This window comes from Bos indicus x Bos taurus, chromosome 13 (genome assembly GCF_003369695.1).
Source record: "Bos indicus x Bos taurus breed Angus x Brahman F1 hybrid chromosome 13, Bos_hybrid_MaternalHap_v2.0, whole genome shotgun sequence".
Taxonomy (NCBI): Eukaryota; Metazoa; Chordata; class Mammalia; order Artiodactyla; family Bovidae; genus Bos; species Bos indicus x Bos taurus.
Window position 1 is genome coordinate 18,829,945 of NC_040088.1, and position 15,932 is coordinate 18,845,876.

At 41.4% G+C, this 15,932-nt stretch overlaps 1 protein-coding gene across 2 annotated transcripts in view; it reads left to right on the plus strand.

The window, feature by feature from the left end:
- Positions 1-15,932, plus strand: part of LOC113903084 (ubiquinol-cytochrome-c reductase complex assembly factor 1) — a 97,092-nt gene that overhangs the window by 35,823 nt on the left and 45,337 nt on the right. For both annotated transcript variants that reach the window (XM_027558710.1, XM_027558711.1), the window contains one exon: positions 2,509-2,566. In XM_027558710.1, coding sequence (XP_027414511.1) covers positions 2,509-2,566 — 58 coding nt within the window. The remainder of the gene's footprint in view (positions 1-2,508; positions 2,567-15,932) is intronic.

The following is a 15,932-nucleotide window of genomic DNA, read 5'->3' on the forward strand; positions in this document are numbered from 1 at the left end:
GTTGAGGAAGAAAGTATCTAGCTTCACATAATAGTGCACTGAATGTGTACTGGAGCTAAATGTGATTATGGGAATACCTTGTGATCATGGGAGGACCTATAGCAGGTTTTAACTTTGAAGTGTTTAAAGACATTTCATAAAGCTAAAGAATCTGCTGTTTGTTGAGTTGTTCACAAACTTTCAGTGATCTTGTTTTTCAGGGCTTTAGCCCATGCTTTTCTGTTCTGACCCCAGTGGGTAGAGGGAGTCAGTCATATGCCAGCTCTTTTCCCATCCTCAGCTCTGAGCTGTCCCCCAGAGGGAAAATTGTGACCCAGGTCCAGTTGCTGGCCTGTCTGTCTGTCTGCGCTTTCCAGCTCAAGAACTGATTCCCTCTTTGAGAAAATTGGAAAGGCTCCTGGTGGCTGCTGAGAAGCTTTGATGTAGAGGTAGCAATTGAACAGATTGTCCTTTAGAAGCAGCCAAATTTCATTTTCCAGATTGAAAGACAGACTTCCAAGAAAACTTTTCTTTTTAATGTTTTGTTCTAGCATCCAAAAAAGACCCAACTTCAGATCCGGGCTCGAGAGTTTCTCATGGCTATTCTTGTTCTAGGTGGAGGATGGTTGGCCCACTCTCAGATGGCATGTGTCTTAATAGCTGAATGACTAGCCAGGCCAGCCTTCACCTCCCTCCTGCCGGGCTCCAAGAGGAAGTCCACTTGACAGCTCCTGGGCACCTCCCAGTAAGCTCACCAGAGTATTTTGGTGTCAGTTTGTGACAGACCTGGACTTAAACGCTATCCTAGCCACTAGCTTGTTAATATTGTGGCTGCCCACAAGTTCCTTAGCTCTTTGGAGCCCGTTTCCTCATCTCGAGAATGAGGCTTCTAATGCCTTCCTTCAGGGTTAAAGTGAGGATTAAGTGAGATAATATACTGACATGACTAACAGTGGACTTGGCAGGAAGTTTGAACTTTTAGTGAATGTTAGTTTCTGATCCTAATATTAGGCCGTTAGTGATTAGGCCATAGTATATGGAATTAAGCAGATCTAAATTTGATCCCAGATGTCTGATTTCACAGCTGTGTGACCTTGGGCAGTTGTCATGATCTCTCTGTCAGTTTTCTCACCTGTCAAATGGGGATAATATCAATACCTACCTCATAGGAATGTTGGAAGGGTTCATTGAGCTAATGCATGTACCTTTCATTGAGTCTGGCACATACATAGTAAGCCCAAAATGAATTATAGCTCTTTATTATTCTTGATGTTGTTAGTGTGCCTCACTAACAGAGCAAGGGTCCTGCTCTGTGTTTTCTATCTTAGTGGCCCCTGTTTGTGATCATTTAGTTCATAGTATACTTCATTGTTTGCTGAAGAGCAGAAGATACTAATTTCTTTCTTGAGTCATTAATCCAAGGGACAGAATCAGATTCCCACTGATTCTCTTTTTGTTTTCTTGCTCCACCATTTCTCCCTGTCATGTAATAAGGAGGGCATATTCAGTGGGGGACCCTTCACCAAGCCAGAGGCATTTCTTAAGGATCTGAGAATTGAGAGGCTTGGATATCTAAGCACTGACCTGATATTTGGTATCTTAAACCAAGGAGAAGTCCTGCCTGGGTTATCATTCTTGGGGGTGGTGACAGTGTTTTGTTAGATATCATCTGCTTTCTATTCAACTGCAGTTCCCTAGAGCTGTCCCTCTTTCTCCCAGTCATTTATTTTGGTTGCATCATTTAGCATACTCATGTTTGTAGCACATTAGGTTACCTTAAAGAAATAAAACAGGAAAAGGATACAAGAAGAACTTAATTTCTTGGCAGAGCTCAAGTAAAAAAAAAACCTTATACATAGGACTTCCTAGTGGTCCAGTGGTTAAGAATCCACCTTGCAGTGCAGGGGATGTGGGTTTGAACCCTGGTTGGGGAATGAAGATCCCACATGCTGAGGTGCTTAACTAAGCCCACGTACTGCAACTGTTGAGCCCTCACACAGCTAGAGAGCCTGCGTGCCACAATGAAAGATACTGAATGATGGAAGGGAGATCCCATGTGCTGCACCTATGATGCAAGGAAGCCAAATAAATTAACACGTTTTTTTAAAAAATACGTTAAAAAAAAAAAAGCCTATACTTAAGTGGGGGTAGCAAGTGGTGTCTGCCTAGCTTTCCAAAAGAATTGGAGACCAGGAAGGGAAAATAACATTGACTCATGTGGAAGTTAGAAGGAATTACAGATTGTCCAGGCCACACGACACAAAGTGAGAAAACTGAGGCCCAGAGAAGTGATTTTCCAAAGGCCACACAGCAGGGTGGTGATGGGGCTGAAACTGGAGGCCTAGTTGTCTGACTGCATTCAATGTTCTTTCAACCCGTAGGCTTGCCTTGTGGTTCCATTGGCCTTCTCTCAGAGAGCGCTGTGACTGCCGTATATTTTGATTGAACAAATCCCTACCAATATTTCAAATAGAATCCATATTCCTCTTCTAAACCCTCACATATTTATACTTCATTATTATTTTCTAGGGTGTCAGATGCCTGATACATTCAATTCATGGTTTCTTATAACTCTGCTTCATGTCTGGTAAGTGAGAAATTTAAGTGAAGTCACTATATATATATTTTTAACACTGCTGACTTGTTAAGGTATAGCCTTCAGTAGAGCTGATTATATGAAATGGCAGTTGTTCAGGCATTAAAAACTGTTCCTTTCATTTTAAAAACTGGTGTCTTATGGCACATTTTTTATTAAAGGTCAAAGCATAGTCCCAGAAAGAAACTAATATTTGTAGGAGTTTCTCAAAGAACACCTAATCCAGTGAACAATGCTATCAGTATCTCTAAGAGACCCTATGGGCTTGGGTGGAAAGTTCTTTCCCTTGGCTGTTTTAGGAAAGTTCACATTTACGTAAAAGTGGTTTGAATTGTGAGCATCCGTGGTCATTTTCATTGCTGGTCATCAGAAACCTATAACAAATTATAGCACTGACATTTACGCCTGTACCTCTAAAATGTGCATACAGGTTAGATTCATGCCAGGTTTGTTGCATGTAAAAATATTTAACACCTTAAACAGTATATTTTTTCTTCAGCTGCAAATTACGTAGCCAAAAAAAATCAATTTTTCATCTAATGTTACACAGTATTAAAGGTCAGAAGGATATAGGAGAGGCGTTGGAAGTGGGGGCTGGGGAATGTATTTATTGAACTGCCAGATCTTGGGAAAGTAAATTCTGGAGAACTAAGTTTACTACTTTGACCATAGTGAGCATCTGAGGAACGTGGGGAATGGTTGCCTTGTCAAAAGGACCCTTGTTTGAGGCTGAGCTTTGCATCACAGGACTGACTGCTATATAAAGACTTTTTGGTTTTGATCACCTCTGAAATATTTCTTCTGAACTCGCATAGTCAGTGAGATTGGCTCAGGGGTCTAAGGTGGCAGTTTATGTTGTTTTTTCCTAAACCGGTAGTTTATTGAGTGTACACTGTGTCCTGGGCAGTCAATAAGCTATGTCAGGAAGCTCCCAGTCTAGTGAGGGAGATAAGACATGCGTAATAGTTGGTTATAAATCGGAATGGCCAAGTTCTATAATAAATCTGAGTAAGTAGTGCCTGTGGGATCACAGAGGAGGCAGCAACTCTCAAAACCCTTACCTGGCTTTTGAAATGTGCTGTGTCTTAGTCAGGTAGCTGCAAAGGCAAACTACCTTCGGTCTGAGTGGTGAAGGTTAGGAGAAGTTTGGCGGGGAAGCTAGATGTACTGAGAGGAAAACTACTTTTTCAAGAGGAGGGCACTGCAGAGGTGGCCCTGGGGAATTACCCACTGCAAAGGTGGAAGGGTTGAGAGGAGGCTAGGCTGTTCCCAGAGGAGCTCAAAGATAATATTCAAAGCCAGTATGAAAGACTCTTTCTTGCCCAATAGCCAGAGGTATCAGCATGTTAGAGGGAGTGGATGGCAAAATGAAAAATATAATCCTTGTGACCACATCCCAAGGTCAGTACCTGACTAATAGCAGCTGGGGCAACCTTGTAAACTACTTGTAGTTCTTTCAAGTTGGCCATGATTTCCAAATGTGCCTGCTGAGTCCCCCTTGCTGAGATTGGCTTAATTTCTCAGAGGCGTGGGGAGTACCATCGCCAGGTAAGTAGAGGGAGGGAGGCTTGTCTACACTTGGCCTCTCTTCCATCCTTCGTCCTTGGTTCTCATGGTCTGCAGCATTGGTGAGATGAATCAGTAGCTTTTCAGTTTGAATCAGCAGACTCTGTGTTAAGGACTGGCAGGCACTGGAGAGAAGGATGTGACATGGTGTGCACCTTCAAGAAACTTAGTTGAGTGGAAAGTAGACCCAGTACAATTGCCTGTAATGGATGACAGTGAAAGAAGTGCTGTGCCCAAGGCACACACAGGTACTGCGAAAGGACACGAAGGTGTGACTGAGTCCAACTTTAGTGGATGGGGAGGGTATTGGATAAAGAGTTGCTGTGTGGTAGAGGTGACATATGAGATGTACCATGAAGGGTGAGTAGCATTTCTGTCATAGAAAGGAAGGCACTCGAAGTTGCGGGAGTATTAGGGGCAAGACATAGAACGTGTACAAGAACGTGGAGTATTTGAGGGCAGCCACGTTGTCTGTAGCATCTAGGAACGTAGTGGAAAAGGGTCAGCAGAAGAGTAGTTTAGGATCCAGTGTGCCATGATCCTCCAAGAAGAGTTAGGGAAACTCTCTTCTAGGGGTTAGGGTTCTTAGAGGAAGTAAGGGATTCACCCCAGGACTGGGGGAAAGCTGTGTTCTTCTAGTCCTGTTCTCCTAGCTTGAAACTCTAGGAGGTTAACTAAGGGCTCACCAAGTCCAACGTTACCAGGCTCAGTGGACTTGCCACGAGTGGGTGGGGTTCAAATGCCTCCTGTGAGTGGTACTATGAGGGAGAAAGAAGTGGGGAGGCTTAGAAAGCAGTCATAAAAACAGAAAGAATTCCCCACTTCCGAAAAAGCCCCCCCAAACACAAGAATACTCTCGCTTAAGTACCCCAGGGTGATGATGCCCTGTTGGATCTCAGAATAGGGACAGGATTTCTCATAGCCTGTTAGTTCCCCAGAGGAGGTGTTGATGTCCCCCTTATCCATTCTGCTTTCTCTGTGCTATGCTATGCTATGCTAAGTCGCTTTAGTCGTGTCCGACTGTGCAATCCCATAGACGGCAGCCCACCAGGCTCCGCCTTCTCTGGGATCCTCCAGGCAAGAATACTGGAGTGGGTTGCCATTTCCTTCTCCAATGCATGAAAGGGAAAAGTAAAAGTGAAGTCGCTCAGTTGTGTCCAACTCCTAGCAACCCCATGGACTGCAGCCTACCAGGCTCCTCTGTCCGTGGGATTTGCCAGGCAAGAGTACTGGAGTGGGGTGCCATCGCCTTCTCCACTGCTTTCTCTAGGTCCCCAATTTTTGTGTGTATTGGGATTAGGGCTGGGAACCCTTCAGTTCCCAGACGGCCCTTATCAGTTGTGTTTTCTTGTGAACGTGCAGCTGTGGTGGCTATGTGTCCTTTGTCTTTGCTGAACAAGGTTAGTATTCACTACAGCTGCTGAAAAAATGCTGATAGAGGTTGCTGTGGGGGCTTTCTAGCATCTCCACATGGACCTGATGAAAACAGGATTCCTCCTCTGTTCCCTGTCTGGGGCAGTGGTGTTGAGATCCATTCAGGTACCCACACCAGAAACCTGGAAGGCCAGCTTTTCCCTCATTCCCTTTATCTCGTCAGGCACCAGTCACTCATCTCAACCTCTTTTGACCATGACCCACAGTAACAAATGTATTTTACCTTGTCGTCCAGAACAAACAGATATATGATGCAAAAATTTTATAGAACTTATCCTTACAGTATGAAATAATCTGATATTTTCTATTTCATTTGAATTCATTTAAAACAGAAATGTAAGATATCATCCACTAATTGATTTCACTGAATTACAAGCAACAGGTATTTGGACTTCAGCTTCCCTCTTCCTGTGCCATAGATCTTCTCAACACAGATTGAATTCTCATACACACACACACACACACACACACGCACCCTCCTTAGTATTTTCTGTTGTTCTCAGGATACAGTGTGTTTCCTAGCATGGCATTCATATTCCACCAAATATGCTACCTTTACCACACTCAACCTGGTGCCATTCTAGGTACCACTACCACCACACTCCCTCCCCTGCAGGAAAAAATAAATAGAAATGTTTATGTATGATAGAAATATCAAGTCTTCTGCACAAACCTCTGCCTAGAAAGCCCTTCTCCTTCCTCTCCACCTGACAAACTCCTGTTTTTCATTCAATAGCCAACTCAGATATCATCTCTTCTTTGAAGCCTTCCCTTCCCTTCAAAGGCAGAGTTAGTTCCTCTTCTGAGTTCCCTTAGTCTTTTGGACACCTCTATTATAGCACTTAGCACATGACATTTTTTAATTTTATCATATATTATCTATCTTCTTCGTGGATGGTGAATTTATTGAGAGCAATAATTATTTTTATTATTCTTTTGGAAAAATGAGATACTTTTTTCCCTCAGTCCCATATCTTACTTGAGTTCACATTGATAAATGTTGATTAAATAATCTATGGCCCGAAATCTCTCTTGGCTCCTATGGCAATTGGAAGGGTCCTGGCCACTGCCTGTTGGTCATATGAGAGAGACAAAGCTCTGCTCCTACATAAGTTTCCCTGGGTGGTGAGATGTATATAGATGGAATTCATCTTAGTGCTCAAAGTATTAATAGATTTGTAGAGACCCTGATTTTAACATTTGTCATGTACTACTAGTACTAGTACTAGTACTAGTACTATGGAGTACTAGTACTCCATAGATACAGAAGTTTCTTTTAGAAAAGGAAATGGGGAATTCTCTGATGGTTCAATGGTTAGGACTCCAACCTTCCACTGCAGGGGGCCCCAGTTCAATCCCTGGTCAGGGAACTAAGATCCTGCAAGCCAAAACAAAAAAAGAAGTGAAACAAATAAAATTAGAATATGCCTAGGATGGAGGTGGGGTGGAGAGGAAAATACAGATTGTATTTTTTAAAATTATCAAAGTCAGGTATATCATAGATATAGTAACTATTAGGTCCTTTACAGTATTATTTTAAAATTTATTTACATATATTATCTCACAAATTTTTATAACTACTTTATTCCTATTACATATGAGGGCTCAGAGACAGAAAAGTCAGAGAGCTTGCCCATAGAACTAATTAGTACATGGTAGAGAGGAAATTCAAATATGGATCTGACTAACTCAGAGTGTTAAGTTCCTTTCCTCAGTGGTAACTGAAACTATCAAAGTAGCTAATTAAATAATTATTACTAATTAGTACTAGTAATATTTAATATTAATTAATATTATTTATAGGGGTTTCCCCAATAGCTCAGTTGGTAAAGAATCCACCTTCAGTGCAGGAGAGACCTGGGTTCAATTCCTGGGTTTGGAAAATGCGCTGGAGAAGGGATAGGCTACCCACTCCAGTATTCTTTGGCTTCCTTTGTGGCTCAGTGGGTAAAGAATCTGCCTGCAGTGCAGGAAACCTGGGTTTGATCCCTGGGTTGGGAAGATCCCCTGGAGAAGGGAAAGGCTACCCACTCCAGTATTCTGGCCTAGAGAATTCTAGGGTCCCAGAGTTGGACACGACTGAGTGACTTGACTAATACTATTAATAACTGATATAAGTATTTGCTTATATCAAATAAGTTTTTTAAAACTATTCTTTTATTATTTATTTTAATTTTATTTATTTTTTTGACTACATGACATGTGTGATAGTTCCTTAGCCAAGGCTTGTACCTATTATACTCCCTGCATTGGAAGCGCAGAGTCTTAACCACTGGACCACCAGGGAAGTCCCAATACCTGCTTGTTCTTAAACATAAATCCGTAAAATTACAGCATTTATTTTCTGATTGAACCTACTATATGCAGCAGATTTGTTCCCTGCCCTCATGGGGCTAAGGGTGCGGGAGAGACACGTTAAACAAATCATTAATAAAATAGAACTGGGATGGATGCTGTGGGAGTCAGCGACAGGGCTCTGTGGAAGAAGCGGGGTCCAGAATTTAGTTGGAGGTGGGTGGGTCACTCAGGGAGGGCTTTGTTGAAGAGATGGCATTTAAACTGACACCTGAATGAGGAGTGGAAGTTAGCAAGTCAAAGAGTGAATGAAAAGCCATTGCAGGCAGAAGGGCCTCATTGTTTTTAGTCATCTTACTAGGAGAGCCCTTTTCACAGATCAGGTTTTATGCTCATCCACAGTGTGTGAATAGATAAAAGGACCGGTCTGCTCACTTCAGGTGTTCGCCACATGCCCAGTGGTAGGGGACTCTTACGTAGTTCCATAGAAACTCAGAGCACAGTTTAAAAACCACAGATCTAATCCAGCTTCCTCTTTTTACAAATGGGGAGATGATTCTGGCCATTTTAAAGGATTTGTCACAGGCTTCTTTATCAGTAATGGAAGATTTGAGACTCAAATCCAAAACTGACTGTGTGAATTGCTCTTTGTGCAACACTATGCTTCCTGTCTGTGTGTCCCCTTTTGGTAGTCATGGGATGGGAGTCTCTTGTCCTGAATTTGAGCTGCACATCACTGACCACCAACTCTCTGAAACTGTGTTTCTTAGCACTCACGCTCTGTGTCCTGGGAGTGGCAACAAGTAAACCTGGGAATTGTATAGGGTGCCAGGTGCTGTGTTTGATAGGATCTGTTTGTTGATAGACACACCGATCTTATGGGAGCTTGGGGCCATGGGGCAGCCTGGAATAGTCAAGGAGCCTTCTGGGGTCTAGACCTGAAGGACATGGAGTTTTGAGAAATTATTAGGAGAGGAAAAATTAATTGTAAGATGTTCCGAGTGAGAAAGAAATGAGGATGGTCACTAGAGGGAGAAAGCAGGATGAAGAGGGGAAGCATTTTGTTATTTGTTTTTTATTTTAAGATGGGGGAATACTGGAAAATTTTTATAAGCCTAAGGGAAGAAGCCTCTGGGAAAGAAGAGAAAGAAGTAAAGTGTGGAGGTGGAACGGGTTGGAAAACAGACTAGTTCGTCTCAGTCCAGCCAGAGAACTGCCCTGGCAGGCACTCCCGGCCTTTGCAAGAGGGCTCTTTAAAACCACCACAGCAGTTTTGATGTAGCTGTAGGGCTTTCGAGCTCATGCTGGATTCCAGCAGCTCCAGACCTGCTATATATGGTGAGCCCTGGCCATGTGCACATCCTCTCTCTGTCTCCCCCAGCCAGAGTCGCTCTGTTCAAACACCCACACATGTAGCTTTTTGCCCAAAGGAAAGGCCTAGGCAGCATCATTTTACCAACATTGCATAACCTCCGCACATTGGTACCTGCTACCCAGGAGCTCGTTCTTTACAGTGGATCTGACAGGCAGGCCGCAGGCCAGGTGTAGCTCTTGGAGGAGGTTCTCTGTCAGGTGAGATGGCTTCAGGAAATGCCTCGCCCCACTTGTCTGTCTGCCCACAGACTGTCGTCTGGCCCCCGTGCTCCCCACATAAAGGATAGGCTTGGTGGGGAGGGAGTTTAGGAAACCAGGTGGAGATAGCCATGCATACAGCCCCAGGAAGGGGTCAGTGTGCCAGCTCACTAATAAATAAACTCATTCATTAGCACGCTGCGGAGGCTTGAGTGCGGCCATGTAAGCCCTGTTTTCTTGGCCTCGACTGATGGTGGAGTCGGGGAGACAGGCTACGTGAAAGTCCCTTTGGGATTCCTTCCTAGCAGCCAGAGTGACAAACCCGCCCAAGTGCCCACTAATCTTCATTGAATTCAAAATCAGATCCTCTTTGAGCAGCTTATAAACTACCATGAGGGAGAAACAAGGCCAAAACACAACTGGCATTGTCAGGAGGCCCAAAGAGAGCAAGCAAGACAGGATGCTGGAGCCGCCAGGACATGGCAGGAGGTCAGCGTCAGAAATAACAAGAATTCTTCCCTCCCAGATTAGGCAGAGAGGAGGAAAGTGTGGCGAGGAAACCCTCCTTCCTTTGAACTCTCCAGGCAGTGCTGTTGTCTTCCTCTGGGTCTGATCTAGCAGGAAGGGGCCCTTGGAGCTGTGCTGTCACAGGCTAGGGGAGCAGTCAGCCCTGACGCTGCCCTGGGAGGCACTGTGGCTGGAGGGAGTGACAGAGAGCTCAGGCCTCACTCCAGCTCCCCTCTCCTCCACTGAGCACCCTTAAGTTTCACCTCCTCAGAGCGTCAGTTTTCTTTCCTGTGAGATGGGGACAGTTATACTAGGTAGATGGCCAGTTATACTAGGTACATTGTAAGACAGTGAATGCAAAGGTATCTTACAGTGACAAGTCTCAGAGGACTTAATAAATGGTAATAATCATCATTACTATTTGCCATAAGGCAAAATTTACGTCTTAGCTCTTTATATTTTGAGACTCACTAGTGAGTGAGGTCCACCCCACCACCCCGTCTTTTTGACTTAGTGAACAAACAACAACAACCCATCTTTTAGAGATACTAGAGAACCATCAGACTAGGGCTTGAACACTCTTTTTTTTCCTTTACTTTGTTAGCTGGGTTATTTGCTTTCCTTATATGTAAAAGAGATCAGTATTATTTATGAGGCACTGGAATCACTGAGAGACAAGGATAGTACTGTGAAGCTTAAAACCTCAATAATAAATTGTGGGTTTAAGAACATCATCAAACTTGGGAGGGGCAACTGGAATTGCTTCTAAACAGAGAGTAGTTTATGCATAGATTAAGTCTTTACTCAGAGTTAGGTACTTTGTAAATACTTGTTGAATGAATGGTTAAATTATTTAACACAGGAATATAAAGATTACGAGATTGTTTCTTTTTAAAAAGAATTTTTTAAAAGAATTTTTTTAAAAGACTATTTTTTAGGGCAGTTTTAGGTTTGAACAGAATACTGTCACTTTTTAAAGTGTCTATTGCATTCTAAAGGCAATTTTTACTATGTTTTAGCATTGAAGTCTCCCCTCCCCCTCCTCCTCCAGAACGGCTCTGAAATTATGATGTTTAATCAGAAGCAAAATGTAATTTGACCTCTCAACATTTAAGCTTTATTATGAGAAATGCATCCATGATATAAATTGAAGTAAAGCTGTCCTGATCTTTTATTTAAACCTACTGTTCTCAATTGTGGAATAGTTGACTTAATGACTCGAACATTACTGTTGTACAGACGGAGCCTATGACATGTATTGGCTTTGTTTGGTAGTGGGTACCGTGACCATCACATCTCTTTTTGTTCTTGTTTACCATTTTGAACTCATTTTACTTATTTTCTTCTTACCTTCCAACATACTTTAACCTCTTTAATCATTCAGGAGGTTCTGTAACTGTGTTTTGCTAGGCTCTCTTTTAACTTGCACTGGGTAGCTATACCTTCCTTGTTGAACTGCTGTTGTGTTTGTTCTAAATACATTTTTAGGTTCTTTTAGGCTGCCAGGAGTTCCTGTTTACTGTTGTAGGTATATTTGCCTCGGATTAGCCAGTCTTTCCCCTTCTGGTGTTTTATTTCTAATATGATGCTAGTTTTGAAACTTAAATTATTGCCCTTGTGAGGATTAAATGAAAAACAGAGGAAATGGATTCTGGAAGGTTTGTTGTAATCATTAAAGAGGCAGAAAAACAGTGTAACTCTGGGATTAGATAATCAGGGTTCAGATCTTAGTTTTGACACTTCATTAGTTTTGTAACTCTGGGCAAGTTACTTTTCTCTAAGCCTCAGTTTCCTCAGCTATTAAGTGGGGACAGAAGAATACCAGTCTCTTATTACAGTTGTTACAAGGATTAAATGAAATAATGTATCTGAATCACTTAGCACAGTGTGTGGCATATGCTTGTGTTAGCTGTTAATTATATAGCATTTGTCCATTTTTGCCGTTAAAGGATTTTTTTTTTTTGCTTTCTTCCTATTTCTTAGTCATATTAGAATAGGAAAAAGTTGCCAGATAAACTGAATTCAGCCTAGATCAGATGTTAGCCTGACAATTGCTGAGTAAATGACCACGGTACTATTATCCTAATGAGTTTCATTGGGATAACTGTAGTGTCTGTGGATGAAACATAGAGTTGGAGTTGAGATATCTTCACCTCTATCCTTCTGTAACAGATTGTTTTTTCAGTATAAGAAAAGTTTGTAGAGAACGCTATCACTATGGAAAATGGAGAGAAAAGGGGGAAGCTACTATTTATGTAAAAAGAGTACATATACACATAAGCTTGTGTGTGTATAGATTACAGCTGGAAGGTTTCATAAGAAGGAACTTGGTGGTTAGGAGAGGTAGGTTGGGACAGAACTTATGTTTGTTTGTTTTTAACATGTGCATGTATTATCTATTCAAAACAGTTACTAAACAAAGAAAGGAGTAGATTGAATGTGTAAGCTTCAAGGTTAAGTGTCCTAAGAATTGACCTTCATCTTGGTCTGGACCTTCCAGGCAGCTGACTTGTCTAAGTTGTGGGCCCCAGCCTTCAACTGTGCTTTTTCCTTGAAGAGACAAACACAAAAGTTCTTCATAACAAGACAACTTTTCTGTCTTTAACTATCTAGAGAATTTGATTCACAAATTCAGGGCAAAAATAAGTTGAACCTTTAGTTAGCTGAATTTGGTGATGGTGGATGAATGGACAGCCCTGTGGATTAGCATCTTCTTTTCCCAGTAGAACTCGTGGTTATCTTCAGCACGCTTCCTGTTGATGAGAAGACTGCTTGTTTTATTTTTGTAACTATGTGCGCTGAAATTTACTGTAGAACTTTATATTTGATAGTGTTTTCAAATTGTCATCAATTGTCTACTGAACTAATTAGGTTCAGTGTTTTAGGAGTAATTAGAATTTGCCCTTCTTCCATTTACCATGCTTGAATCTATATTTTTTGAAACTCTTAGTTATCAGCAAAATTAGGTGGAGGTTGCAGCAAACTTTGCTGTTCCATTTCTCTCAAAAGGCAGGTATACACACTTGGCTGAAATTTCTACATCGGGCTGTTGTGAATACCATAGTTCTCCTGAAGGAAACATTCTTGTCATTTTCCAGGCTTGGAAAGGAAGGGTTTCCAACTGGGAAGAAAGAAAGGGTTAACTTCTGAGAGACTCATCTGTTCTTAAAGCCAAGGTGCTAATCTTAACTATGCCCCTTCTTCCTGAAAAACATTCAGTGGCTGTCCTTTGTCTACTTGGTAAAGCCCAGACTGTTTAGCCTGACATTTCAAAGCCCTTCATGACCTTTCTGGCATATTTTTCTGTTTCCTATACTTGTCTTTCCACAAAATTTAGGTATTGTTTCCTTACAAGTGCTGAGCTTTCCATGGCCCTGTTTTTGCTCATAATGTTCCGCCTGCTGGAAATGATCTTATTAATCTTTTACCTGTCCAACTTCAGCTCACCTTTCCAAGCCCCAGGTGCAGTTTCATTTTCTTTTTTTTTTTAACTTTTTATTTTATATTGGGATATAGCTGATTAACTGTGTTGTGATAGTTTCAGGTGAACAGCAAAGGGACTCAGCCATATGTATATCCGTTCATGTATCCATACATGTATCCATTCTCCCCCAGCCTCCCCTCCCATTCAGGCTGCCACATAACATTGAGCAGAGTTCCATGTACTATACTGTAGGTCCTTGTTGGTTATCCATTTTAAATATAGCAGTGTGTACATGTCCATCCCATACTCCCTAACTATGCCTTCTCTCCATCTCTCCCCCCAGCAACCATAAGTTCCTTCTCTAAGTCTGTGAGTCTCTGTTTCGTAAGCTCATTTGTATCATTTTTTTAGATTCCACATGTAAGGAATGCCATACAATGTTTCTCTTCCTCTGTCTGACTGACTTCAGTTGGTAAGACAGTCTCTAGGTCCATCCATGTTGCTGCAAATGGCATTATTTCACTCTTTTTAATGATTGAGTAATCTTCCATTATATATATATATATACCACATCTTCTTTAACCATTCCTTTGTCAATGGACATTTAGGTTGCTTCCATGTCTTGGTGATTGTAAACAGTGCTGCAATGAATATGCAGTGTTTCATTTTCCATGAAGTTTTCTCTGACCCCACTAAGCCAAAAGTAATCCTCTCACAGCCCATGGCACTTTGTGTTCCTTTTGGGACACTTACTAAGTTCTCTCTTAGAGCTCTTGGTCCTTGGAAGCTGGGCTCTTGTTAACCATCACTTTAATCTCCACATAGTAGAAACTCAGTTTCTAAATGAGTTTCTAAACTAAATGAGTAGAAACTCATATGTTCACTGAGTGAATTAAATGTCAGCCAGCATCTTGAAAGTGTCTTTAATTTGCTTTACTTTTTCAACCCAGATAACCATTTGACTTGTTATCTGTAAAGGCTATAGAACAAACTGCTCTGGAACAAAAAACACTTCACTCCGTGTTGATATACTTAGTAAGTTTATGATCTGAGAAAATCTGTGCCTTTTAAACCTCAGAGGGCAGGTGTATTAACAAAACTACAGAATTTTCATATAAACGAATTCCATTACCTCACTATTGCTGTTGATGAATTGGCCTCTGACAACACTTAAGCATCAAAATGCACAGCGTCTTTTCAGGTGGAGAGGCTGACATGAGAGATTTGGTTAACTTTAAGAAAAATCTTATGAAAAAAGGACTGTTGAACTTTCCCTGGTTTGTTTCTGCCTTGGAATATACTCTATATCATATAAAGTGGCCACATCTTTTTCCATGACCTGTTTCTATTGTCACAAAATGTTATTTTTTAGGCACTTAACAGAGTTCTGAGGTTATAAATTTAGAATCACAGCATCAGCAAATCCCAAGGTCACAAGGGACTTTAAAGATCATGTAGTCAGCCTTCTGTCAGATAGATAGCCAAGTTGTGAATTCTCTGCTTTTTGAGGTCATCCATTCTGTTATTTGAATCTTCAGAAACTCTCCTGTTAGAAAGTTTTTACTTCCAGCATTCAATGTTGAGTAATTCTTTCTCCCTCTGTGACCCACCCATGGGTTCTCATTCTACCTTTTGGACAGTCTAATCACTTTTCTGTAATATTTAAGGCAACTGTCCTGTTTTTCTCCAGGTGAAATATCTTCTGATCTTTCTTTGCTTCCTTTTGTCTCTTAAAATATAATGTTCAGAACTGTAGACATATTCTAAAAGTGGAGTCTGACCTCTGCTGAACAGAACAAAAATCTCACTTTGTACATGAAGATATTATATTTGCATTACTGTATCTAAAAATCACATTAATTGCGGCGGGCAGCCTTATCCTCTTGACTTCCCTTGAATGTATACTGTCATCATAAGCCTGTGAGGCTTTCTCACACCCAGACAGGAGTGGCACACCTATCCTGTACCCTACAGCTGTTCTTTTAGGCCCAAGTGCAGGGTCTTAGATGTGTCCCTATTAGAGTCAACCCATTGAAAGAGTCTATGAAGTATTTTTAGTTCATGGTTAGGTCATCTGACATATTTGTCTTCCTGCCCCACTTCTTGCAGTCTACGAATTTGATAAGTTTGTTTTCTCTTCTCCATCTTAGTCATTCATGGAGATGTTGAGGCAGGCCAGGATGGAATCATTCCATTGGACCATACTATTGCTAGTAGGTTTAAATGGGCATTAATTGTGTATGGAGATAGGATTGTCAGTTTAGATCAAATACTCCATAATTGTAATAGAAATTGTCTTTTAGGTGAGTAGTCTTATTGTAGCTGCTTAGTAACTGTTTAACAAGAGATAATAGAACTATGTATGGTCATAAGAGTGAGATTAGGAACTAGCTTGGAAAATTAGTGACCCTGCTTATATTCTTATATATGATAAATATAGTATTACATTTATTAATTAATAAAACATAATTCTTACATTCTTGGGGCTTCCCTGGCATCTCAAACAGTAAAGAATCTGCCTGCAATGTGGGAGACCCAGGTTCGATCCCTGGGTCAGGA